This window comes from Cebus imitator, unplaced genomic scaffold, assembly GCF_001604975.1.
Source record: "Cebus imitator isolate Cc_AM_T3 unplaced genomic scaffold, Cebus_imitator-1.0 Scaffold53, whole genome shotgun sequence".
NCBI classification, from domain to species: Eukaryota; Metazoa; Chordata; class Mammalia; order Primates; family Cebidae; genus Cebus; species Cebus imitator.
Window position 1 is genome coordinate 5,091,112 of NW_016107368.1, and position 11,440 is coordinate 5,102,551.

The 11,440-nt window shown below is 61.0% G+C and overlaps 2 protein-coding genes across 4 annotated transcripts in view; one reads left to right on the forward strand and one right to left on the reverse strand.

The window, feature by feature from the left end:
• Nucleotides 1-4,012, forward strand: part of PLIN4 (perilipin 4) — a 16,934-nt gene extending 12,922 nt beyond the window's left edge. The window contains exons 11-12 of the mRNA XM_037738468.1: nt 3,434-3,520; nt 3,596-4,012. Of these exons, the coding sequence (XP_037594396.1) occupies nt 3,434-3,520; nt 3,596-4,012 (504 nt within the window). The remainder of the gene's footprint in view (nt 1-3,433; nt 3,521-3,595) is intronic.
• Nucleotides 4,013-6,322: 2,310 nt separating this feature from the next.
• Nucleotides 6,323-11,440, reverse strand: part of HDGFL2 (HDGF like 2) — a 34,287-nt gene continuing 29,169 nt past the window's right edge. For 2 of the 3 annotated variants that reach the window (XM_037738431.1, XM_017528412.2), the window contains exons 10-16: nt 11,061-11,164; nt 10,082-10,155; nt 9,803-9,873; nt 9,258-9,359; nt 8,499-8,712; nt 7,173-7,299; nt 6,330-6,637 (exon numbers count right to left, since the gene is read on the reverse strand). In XM_037738431.1, the coding sequence (XP_037594359.1) occupies nt 6,538-6,637; nt 7,173-7,299; nt 8,499-8,712; nt 9,258-9,359; nt 9,803-9,873; nt 10,082-10,155; nt 11,061-11,164 (792 nt within the window). In that variant the 3' untranslated portion in view covers nt 6,330-6,537. Of the gene's footprint in view, nt 6,638-7,172; nt 7,300-8,498; nt 8,713-9,257; nt 9,360-9,802; nt 9,874-10,081; nt 10,156-11,060; nt 11,165-11,440 lie in introns of all 3 variants that reach the window. The other variant, XM_017528413.2, reaches the window with a different exon arrangement.

Consider the following 11,440-nt stretch of genomic DNA (forward strand, 5'->3'; position numbering starts at 1 on the left):
GGGGTTTCACCATGTTGACCAGGATGGTCTCGATCTCTTGACCTCGTGATCCACCCGCCTCGGCCTCCCAAAGTGCTGGGATTACAGGCGTGAGCCACCGCGCCCGGCCCTAATTTTTGTATTTTTAGCAGACGGGGTTTCACCATCTTGGCCAGGATGGTCTTGAATTCCTGACCCTGTGATCCCAAAGTGCTGGGACTACACACATTGGGCCACCGTGCCCCACCTGTTTTATTTTTTACTAGATGTTAGATTTTGCTGTGTTGCCCAGGCTGGTCTTAAACTCCTGGGCTCAAGTGATCCTCCTGCCTCAGCCGCCCCAGTAGCTGGGACCAAAGGTAGGCACTACCAAACCCGGTTAATTTTAATTTTTTGTAGAGATTGGGTCTCCCTATATGGCCCAGGGTGGTCTTCAGCTCCAGGGCTCCAGCAATCCTCTTGTCTTGGCCTCCCAAAGTCCTGGGATGACACCATGAGCCACCATGCCCAGCAGTCAGGTGTTTTTTTTTTTTTTTGAGACAGAGTTTCAGTTTGTTGCCTAGGCTGGAGTGCAGTGGCATATAGTCTCAGCTCACTGCAACCTCCGCCTCCTGGGTTCAAGCAATTCTCATGCCTCAGCCTCCCATGTAGCTGAGATTACAGGTGTGCGCCACCACGCCAGCTGATTTTTTTGTCTGTAATTTAGTAGAGATGGGGTTTCATCATGTTACCCAGGCTGGTCTAGAACTCCTGACCTCAGGCAATCCGCCCATCCTGGCCTCCCAAAATGCTGGGATGACTGGCGTGAGCCACCGCGTCCCGCAGCCACAGGTTTTGCATGTTGGTGGATGGCAGTCACATCCCATCGGCTGTGAGAAACCTCGAGATGCTGCCCTGAGGCAGGATTCCTGGGTGTAGCCCAGGCCGAGGTGTTTTCAGTCGTCCATGGGGGCTGTGACAAACCGCAGTTTGAGGGTCTAACCCAGGGTTCTCAGTGAGGATGACCTGCCCCCAGGGGACATTAGTCCATATCTGGGGACATCTGTGGTTGTCACAACTGGGGGAAGCCCCTGGTGGAGAGGGGGTGGAGGCCAGGGATGCTGCTCAGTGCCCTGCAGTGTCCAGAGCGGCCCCAGACCAGAGATCAGTGTGGCCCCAGTGTCCACAGTGCTCAGGGCAAGCTTGTCCTGGGGACCCTCCAGACACTCCACGTCACTGTGGCCACCCCTAGATGTACAGTAGCTGCTGCGTCTCCAGCACGTGGGACAATGGCGTACTTCGAAGGCGTTTCCCAAACGCTGTGGGGGAACAAGGGAAGGGCACACCCTCGTGGCACACCACGAGCAGCTCATCACAAAGCTTTTTCCACCTTTCTTGTTAGGTTTTTGGAATAGTCTCCCTGTCCACCATGCTGGAGTGCAGTGGCACGATCTCGGCTCTGTGCAACCTCCACCTCCCGGGTTCAAGCGATTATCCTGCCTCAGCCTCCCAATTAGCTGGGATTACAGGTGTGCGCCACCATGCCTAGCTGATTTTTATATTTTTAATAGAGACGGGGTTTTACCATGTTGGTCAGGCTGGTCATGAACTCCTGACCTCAGGTAACCCACCCACCTCGGCCTCCCATAGTGCTGGGGCAACAGGCGTGAGCCCCCTGCCCCCGGCCCATTTTTCCACCTTTCAATCCACACAGCAAAGTAGGCTGGGCCAGAACTCAGCCCGGGGGCTTTTTAGAAGGGGAGATAGAGACCACCAGGAAGAGAAGAGCTTTGCTCAGGGCCACATGCGAAGGATGCTGGGCTGGGAAAAGGGATGTGCGATGACTTCCCACTTATTCCCCTAAGTGCTAGTGAAGACCGTGGAGATCCCAAGAACCCAGTCCTGCCCTCAAGGGGGGACGATGTAGTTGGGGCAGACAATTCGTGAATGCAGGTATGGGGCGTTGGACAATACTTGGAAACGTGGAAAATGTGTCAGGATAAGGAAGTGGCAGTGCTAGGGCTGATCACCCGGAAGAGAGGACACTCGAGGTCAGGTCTAGATGACAGCGAGCGCGCGTCAGAATGGGCAGAGTGTTATCTGAGCAGAGGGCACGGTCCGTGCAAAGGCCCTGGGGCGGCAGGACTGTGCCCAGCGTGTTAGAGGAACAGGCAGGAGGCCTGGGTGGCTGGAGCAGAGTGAGGAGGGGACGGGCCCGGTTGGGCTGGACCTGGCTTCGACCAGGATGGAGGTGGGAGCCCTGGAGTGCTCTGGGCAGAGGAGTGGCCTGATCCAGGGTGGGTTTCGTTTAAGAGGATCGCTCTGATGGGGATGTCAGGCCACCGGGCGGGGGCAAGGGCCAGAAGCCAGGTAAGTGCTGCTGGGCCTGAGGAGTCATGCTGTGGTGGTGAGCAGTAGCTGGGCTCGGGGTGTTTCCAAGTCAGGGCTGCCCGAGTCTGATGTAGGAGGTGAGAGAGAGAGAACCCCAAGAGACTCGTTAGGTTTGTAACCTGAGCAGACAAGGAAAGCGGGGGTGCTTAGGGGATGCCAGACGGGCTGCAGAGTGGACATTAGGAGCCTGGGCTTGGACAGGGCAAAGGGAGAGATGCCCGGTGGTCACCCAGGGCACGCATCCAAATACGTGGCTGGCTTCAGGTCTCCAGCGACGGCGGGGCGAGGGCTGGGAGCGCGACGGCAGTCTGGAGTGGACATTTTGGCTGTGTGCAGCACGCCCACCAGCTGTCGTGGTGACAAGGACAACTGGGCCCTGTGGACAGGGTGGTGGCGGATGCCGTGTGCTGGGGACACCACACACAACAAGGACACAGTCCTGAGAGTTCCCGCCCCAGGGGCAGATAAACAGGAAGTAAATGAACACCCACTGCACCTTCAGACGGTGCTGTGCCCGTGAGGACAGGAACTGCTGTGACGGGAAGTGACTGGGGGTGAGTGGGCAGGGGAGGCTTCACCAAGGGTCCCCGGAAGCTGAGGTGGAACGCAGGCCTTGTGCAAGGTTCTGGGCTGAGCGGGCAGAGGCCCTGGGGCAGGAGCCTGGCGGAGTGGTCAGAGGGCAGTGGAGACAGCATTGGGGTGCAGGTGGGAGATGACGACAGAGACGTCCCAGGGGCCACCCCAGCAAGGCCATGGTGAGGAGCTGGGTGTTATCTTAACGGCACTGGGGAGTCACAGGAGGGTTCAGGACGGAGGGGTGACAGGACCCACGGATGGCGTGCTACGTGTGCTCCCTCGTAACCTCGTGGGGAAGTTTGAACTGCTGCCTCCTCCTGAGACAGCACGCCCACCGTGGTACAACTGACTTGGAACTCGTGGCCTCGCCCCCAGGCCACAGGACACAGGACACGGCCAAGCCAGGACTGTATGCGCCTAAGTCCCTGAGGGGTGAGGGTATGTTGTGAAAGGTCACTGCTAAGAAGGCATCATCTCCCCACTGGACTCTCTCTCTCTCTCTCTCCAGATTCAAAAGGCCCAGCCGCCTCCGGAAGGGCAGCCGTGTCTGGACCAGGGCTCCGGTACCAGCGTGGAGGATGCTGCTGTCCAAGAGGTGGGTCTGGCACAGGGCTGGGGTCCCCCCACCCTGCCCGTGGGTCTCCACTCACCTCGCGCCGTCCTCCCACAGGAGCGGGATCCTGAGGCTCTGTCCAGGGTCTGTGGCCTCCTCCGGCAGCTGCACCGGGCTTACAGCGGCCTGGCCTCCAGCCTCCAGGGCCTGCCCGCCGAGCTCCAGCAGCCAGTGGGGCGGGCACGGCACAGCCTCTGCGAGCTCTACAGTGTGGTGGCCTCGGCGGGCTCTCTAAAGGAGGTGCACGCAGAGCGCCTGGGACAGAGCCTTGAGGACGTGCAGAAGGCGTGGCAGGGGCTGGAGCAGCTACTGGAGAGCGTGCAGCACAACCCCACGCTCAGCTGGCTGGTGGGGCCCTTCGCCTTGCCCCCAGGAGGGCAGCAGTTGTACGAACCTGCAGGCCCCAGCTCAGACCACCCGGCTCTGCCTAGGGAGGAGCTGCCTCAGAACCTTCTCCCCAGCCCCAAACCCTGATCGGTTCCCTAAAGCCCTAGACCCTCGGGGCTGCAGCTGGCTGGGCACTGAAGGGCTGCGGAGGCGGTGACCTGAGCTGAGCCACCCACGCCCTGCTCCAGGCTGCCCACACCTTCCACCTCCTCTCCAGCGATGCCAGCCCCTTTCCCAGCCTAGTAGCCCAGTGTCACTCACAGCTCCAGGCAAAAGCCTTCCCTCGAAGGCCCGTAGGGAGTACGGCAATTAGAAAAGCACGCCTAGGACGGCGACCCTTTGCACTCTAGCAATCCTTTTATACCTAGGGGGGCTCTTGCAGCCCTGCAGCACGCCCCCTCCCCAGCTCCCAGCAGCGCATGCACTCCTGTGGCCGCACTCTGTCCCTGCGCTCAGAGCGGGTCCTCAGGCCTTAGCACACCTTGAGTGTCTTAAGAACCACATTGTGGGCCGGGCGCGGTGGCTCAAGCCTGTAATCCCAGCACTTTGGGAGGCCGAGGCGGGTGGATCATGAGGTCAAGAGATCGAGAAACCCCGTCTCTACTAAAAAAAAATACAAAAAATTAGCTGGGCATGGTGGCGCGTGCCTGTAATCCCAGCTACTCAGGAGGCTGAGGCAGGAGAATTGCCTGAACCCAGGAGGCGGAGGTTGCGGTGAGCCGAGATCGCGCCATTGCACTCCAGCCTGGGTAACAAGAGCGAAACTCCGTCTCAAAAAAAAAAAAAAAAAAAAAAAACCACATTGTGGTACTAGAAGATAACCAGAAAATGCCAAAATGCCACCGTCATCCCAAGGCAGGCTACTACTGTCTCTGTTGACCCTGGTGTGGCCTCATGACAGGGACAAAGCTGCCAGGAACCACGGCAGCCAGAATGGGGGCTCTGCAGTGGCCTGACTTGGGACTGCGTGATTTGCAGGGCGGGGCGGGGGCTGCAAAAACCAGCAAACGGGCTGCTTCTGCCCGTGCCCCTATGGTTCTGAGGCTCCGGGAAGGCTGGGCCCAGCAGCTGCCACTGGAGAACACAGCATTTCCCAGCCGGGAAGTGCACCCCATGGAAGGAGCGGAAGGGGCTGGGAGCAGCTGTGGAGGTCGTGTGCTGGTGACGCAGCCCCTTCTCCCCTGCACGCTCCCCCCAGGGCCTCAGGGCAGTGTAAGCACTGGGCTGCAGAGGAAGCGGGGCCAGGGAAGCTGAGGGTATCAGAGACACTGGCAGCGGTAGACCCACCTGCCTGGCAAGGCTGCCCGACCCCATGCTCGCCGGCTGGCTCAGGCCATGGAGGCTGGCAGGCTCGGGTCGGGTGTGAGAAGCGCCCTGAGCTCAGCCCAGTGGGGAGAAGCCATTTAGCCCCGCCTCCCCAGGAAGCCGCAGCCCCTCTCACCAACTCTGTAAGAGAACTCTCCCTTCTGTCCTCTGCTAGGATCCGAGTCCAGGAACCCCAGACCTGGGGGGAGGCAGGGTGGAGGGGCTGCTGGCCCCCAGGGGTCACTGTGTGCACCAGAGGCCATGGCATTCGGCTCAGCTCTGAACCGGGGAAGCTGGCACGGCAGGAACAGCCCCAAGTGACGGGGCCATGAGAGGGGAGGATCAGGAGCCTTCCTGAGCCTTCCCTCCTCAGCCTCTGATGCCCACAGCCATGGGAGGCTAGGATGCCAGGCACAGCCACTTGCAGCCATCGTGCAGTGACTGACTGGAGCTAACGTCCGGCCCACCAAGCCTGCAGCCAGGGCAGGGCAGTCCCTTTCCGCCACACCACAGCCTGATTCTTGCTGGGACGGAGGTGACTCGGCCATGGAGAACAGAAGCACCAACACGAGAAGCCACTGTGGACTGAGAAACTTCGGTGCACAGTGTGACTCTCTAAGGGCCGTGCCCATGTGACAGGCCCCTTATGCAGAGGAGGAAGAGTTGCCCAAAGTCTCAGAGCCTGAGTGACACAGCTGTGGTGAGTCGAAGCTGGCCCCCAAGGCCCACACCCCCTGAACACTGGAGACCACGGACCCCTAGCAGTGGTTCTTAAGGAAGGCATGGTGTGGTTCTTAAGGAAGGCATGGTTTCTGCCTTCCCCACCTCTGCCCTACTCACAGTGGGGTGGGGGTGGCGCAAGGCTGAGAGGCCCTGGTTTCTCCCTCTTGGCTGCTGGGAAGGGCTTGCTCCTGCCCCACTCTCCCGCCACCGGCCTTTCGGGATTGGGCTGGGCCCGGAGCACCTTTCAGTTGCTTCACACGGTGGCCTTGATGGCTTAACCCAGTCCCCAAACGGGCGCAGTGATGTTGCCAACTGCTCCCACACTCGGGCCCCCGCTGCACCAGCACTGCTAGAAAACCAAAGCCAATAAAAGTGATTTCTGTTTCATTAAAAAACCCTTTATCATCATTTCATGGTGCTTGGAAATCACAGAAATTAGGCAGAAAAAAAACCCAAGGGACCAAATACAAACAGCACGGCGCTTCCCCACAGTTCTCGCTCTGCTCTCCCGCCAGCCAGGGAAGGAGACGGGCAACCTGCGGCGGGCTGAGCTGGGGCAGGGGCTGGGCCCTGGGGCCCTTGGCTCAGCTCTCCTCGTCCAGGGCCTCCGAGTCCCCCCGCGCCCTCTCGTGCTCCGGCCGGTCGCTCCCAGGCCTGTCCAGGTCAGGGCCCTCCCGCAGGCTGCTGGTGGGAACAGCAAAGGCAGTGTGAGAACGCCCTGCCCTGCCCTGCCCTGCCCCGCCTGTGGGGCGGTCGGGTGGGGACAGGTCCGGAGGAGTGTGCCCCATTTGTGGCACCTGAGGCTCGAGTACCAGCCTATCTGCCTGTCTTCTGGCACTAGAGACCACAAACATCTCCGGGGTCCACAGGCTGGACCATCCAGGCCCAGCACAAGGCAGCTGCTGGGTAAGCGAGGAACTCCACGCCTTGTGCCAGACAGCAGGCCACAGTGATGGGCACTGGCACTGTCAGGTGGCCGGGTGTCTGTGCTGAACGCCCACCTGGGCTACCCTCCAGGCTCAGCCAGAAGCTACCTTCCCAGGAGGCTGGGTGCAGGCAACCCACAGCCCTGGAGCTGCCTCGGTGGGAGGTCCCTGAGTCGGGGTGATATGCCTGGAACCCTTCCCAGAGGGACTGGCCAGGAGCAGCGGCTGGGACACAGGGTGCATGTCATGCCGCAGCCTCTCAGGAGGCTGCACCCCACCCCCGGGACACTCACTCGTGCAGGTCTTCAGAGGAGCCACATCTCGGCCCCTCCTCCGAGTCCTGACCCTCCTCATGCTCCTTGTCCTCCACGCTCTCCCCCTTCTGCGATGAGGCTTCGCCGTTCACCGGGGCAGAGAGATCTGGGTCAGACAGAGGTGTCACAGGGCACTGCTGGGCTCTGCCTGGGAACCCCAGAACCCTCCCTCCTCAAGTACTGGACCAGTGGCCAAGCTGGGGGCCGTGGACCTATGCGTCCCCATCCACCTGAACCACAGCACCTGCCCCCAAGTGCAGTGAGCTCGGCTCTCCATCTGGTCTGCAAGCTCCCGCAAGGAGGGCCGGGCTCTTCATGGTCCCATCCTGTAGCCCGCCCCAGCCCCAGCCCCAGCCACAATGGCCTGGACAACTGGGGGCCCAAGAAATGATGGAATGCAGACAGCTCTGGGAGAAATCCACAGCAGCCTGGAAGAGTCAAAGCAAGATGAGGCCAGGCACGGGGGCTCACAATCCCAGCACGTGGGAAGCCAAGACTCAAGGATGGCTTGAGCCCAGGAATTCAAGACCAGCCTGAGCAACATGGCAAAAACCCTGTCTCCTCAAAAATTATAAAAATCAGCAGGGCATAGTGATGTGGGCCTATAATCCCAGCTCCTCAGGAGGCTGAGGTGGGAGGATGGCTTGAGCCCAGGCCGGCAAGGCTGCAGAGAGCTGTGATCGTACCACTGCACTCCAGCCTGGGGGAGTGAGTGAGACTCCAACATGGGGGGAAAAAAAAACCAGCCTTTGGCTGCCCCTGGGCCATGAAGCCCCATCCCAGGCACCCCCATCTCACCTCCAAAGGGCTGCTCTGAGCACCCATAATGGAGCCATGCCAGCCCAGCAGCCCTGAGGGACATGCCCCATCTCCTGTCAGCCCACCAGGCAAGCAAAGGCACCCACCCTAAGGTTCTCACCCGCAAACCTCCGCTGACTGCCTCTCTGAAGAATCCCTGACTCTGCCCCTGCTGCACGGAGCGCCCCCCCCATCTACAGGCGTCCTGAGCCTGGAAGCAGTGGAGGCGTGTGTGATGCACTGTCCCTGTCACCCTTCCGGCATGAGCCCCAGGTGGCCGGCACCGTAGCTGCCCAGCACACAGTGGGGCCTGAACACCCCTCATTAGCTGCCCCAAGGATGAAAGCTGGGTCTGCACGGAGACCCCTAAAGGGACACAACACTGGCGGGTTCAGGGCAGAGAGCAGAGCTGTCCTCCCCTTCTAGAATGTTCTGCAAAGCACCTGTTTCTTCAGCGGAGAAGACCGAGGTTCAGGGCCCGCCCTGCCTGCCCCACCTGCCCCTTACCAGTGCTGGGCTTGTCCTCCGCCTTCTCCTGGGGGGCCTCCTCCCCAGCTAGCTCCTCCCCGGGCAGCTTCTCCTCGGCTTTCTCCTTCTCTGTCCCAGCCTTGTTCGCTTTCTGCACCGCCTCGATCTTTGGGCCCAGGACCCTCGACTTGAGCCGGGTGTAGACTTCTGCCGCCTTCTCCATCACATCCTTGTTTGCTTTGTAACGGCGAATCTGGCCACCAGGAGAAGAGGTCTGGCTCACCCAAGTGCGGCCGGCCCTAGCCCTGGCCTGAGCCCCACCCCCGGCAATGCCACCCTCCGGAGGCACCTCCCGGGAGCACAGCTCTGAGCTTTATTTTTTTTGAGATGGAGTCTTGCTCTGTCACCAGGCTGGAGTACAGTGGCACGATCTGGGCTCACAGCAACCTCCACCTCCTAGGTTTAAGCGATTCTCTTGCCTCAGCCTCTTGAATAGCTGGGACTACGAGCGCCCGCCACCATACCCGGGTAATTTTTACTTTTAGTACAGACAGTGTTTCACCATGTTGGTCAGGCTAGTCTCGAACTCCTGACCTCATCGTGCGCCTGCCTCAGCCTCCCAAAATGCTGGGATTATAGGCATGAGTCACCATGCCAGGCCAGCACCAGGCATTTCTACCCAACAGCCCTTGGTCTTCTGGCTGCCCCAACAGGAATCCCCTGGGGGCCTGCGCTCCAGGGCAGACACCTGCTCCCAGCTCCCCAGCCTGCACCCTGTGCCTCTGGTTCCCGCCATACCTTCTTCAAGGTGGCTACCACATCTGTGTTCTTCTGGAGGATCTGCGAGGTCACCTGCAGGGTCCCTAGCTCCTCCAGGGCATTCAGGCACCTCTTCACGTCCTGCAGGGTGGGACGAGAGTAAGGGGGATAGCCTGGCCAAGGGATGCCAAGGGGTCCCCAGGGGTCCCAGCAGGCAGAGGAGGACATCCTGGGCTCTCCCTGAGGGAAGCTGAATCTGCAGAGCAGTCCCCCACCCATGCCCAGTTGACAGGGACCTCCAGGTACAGACAGATACTTGGGAATGTGGGGTTTCGCACTGGGGGCCTCCACGGCGCCACCTGCTGAGTAAGCCAGGTGCTGCATGTCAGGACCAGCTCCCCCAGGGCTCTTGGCCAGGAGATCCCTCGTGCTCACTAGCAATGGGAACACGGACCCCAGGCCCACCCACCTGCTTTGCCTCAGTTTCCCAAAACTTCTAAGGAAGCCCCGCCAGGAGGTGGCAGCGAGGACTTATTGGCTTAAGAGCCAAGGCTGCTCTGTGACCAGGGCTCTGAGGGTCTTACCGGGCTGTCGACCTTCAGGGCGAACTTGATCTCACTGTGCAGCTTCTGTAGCTTCTCCTCCACAGAGGGCTCTGGGCCAGGAGAGAGAGCACCACGTGGGCCCAGGCAGGGGAGAGCCACTGGAGGAGCTGTCGTGGGGGCCCCAGGTCTGCATGCTCCACCCCCACCCCTGCAGGGACCCCCGCCCACGCCGGCCGAGGAAGTGCTGTGCACCCTCTCTAGGGACGGGCAGGACAGGCCAACCCCACCCTGCCCCAAAAGGTGGGCAGCGGGCCTCACCTTTCTTCTTCTCCACCTTCCTGTCCAGCGAGAAGCCCTCGGACCGCTTCCGGGTCCGCTCCACCTTCACGGGCCTGTGGAGAGGCAATGCCCCTCATTCAGGCCCAGCCACTGCTGTTCTACCACCAAGGGGCTGGCACTCGAAGGGAGACCCAAACCCACTGCGGAAGGAAACCTCTGGGAGGCCCTGGGAGCTAACCCAGGAAGTGGGAGGGTGGAGGCCCCACTACAAACTAGGCCTAGGGCAGACCAGGGCAGCCACAGGCCTCGAGCTGACCACACGCCAAGCCTTTCCCCTGGTTCTTATGAAATCCCAGGATTCTTTCCCTCATTCATGTGGCCAAGGGCTGCTACATCCACCCGAGTCAGCGAGCTAGGAAAAAGCCCTCAAGGATGACACGCATGCGGGGGGCGGGGAACCATCACTGAGGCTCAGTGCCACGCACTGCCCTGCACCCTGCCACCACTGTACCCGCCTGCCATGTTCTCTCGAGCAGGTTTGTCCCCCGAGGCCAGATGCCATTTAGAAAGTGAGCAGGGAGATGGGCTCTGTCTCCCCACCACATGGGGAGCAAGACGTAAGCCCCTAGGCCCGAGGGCGGTTCCTCCCTCCTCCTCCGCTCTGTGGACACTGGGGCTGGACTGGGGTGGGGCCACCCTGGGCACTGCAGGGCACTGAGCAGCGTCCCTGGCCTCCACTCACCCCATGCCAGGAGCACCCCCAATCATGATAACCACAGATGTCCCCAGATGGGGCCCAGTGTCCCTGGGGGCAGAATCACTCGGTGAGACCCCTGGGGTAGGGAAAGGCACCAGTCCCACAGCAGTGGTTCCTGCAGAACCCACACAACCCGAGAACCAGGAACTTCAACAAGATCCCACTTCAAGGCTGAGCTGGGAGGTGGAGCTGCCCCTGTGAGTGGAAAGGGCTGCACGGTGCAGGGCCCGCGGGGTGTGGAGGCGGCGGGGCAGGACTCACTTGGCTCGAGGCTTCTCCTCAGGCCGCACTCTCTTCTCCTTCTGGCCAGGTTTCCTGGCGGACTCTGTGCTTGGGGACTGCAGCTTCTTGGCTGATTTCTTGGCCTACGGCAGTCAGGGAGAAAGCATTGGAGCGGTGGGAAGAGGGCACTGCCCAGACCCTTAACCCATCCCACTAGCAGACACAGTTCAACACTTCCTGCCACCCTCCACACTGCTGGGGGGTGCTGGGGCAGGATGGCGGGAGGCAGGGGGAGGACCCAGTGTCCAGGCTGTGCCTGGCAGTGGCTTCTCAGGTCCCAAGTGGATCGTGGGGTTCCTGGAGCCAGCAGAAGAGCACCCAGCAGAGGAGCAGCCCCACGGAGTGGAGGAGCACCCAGC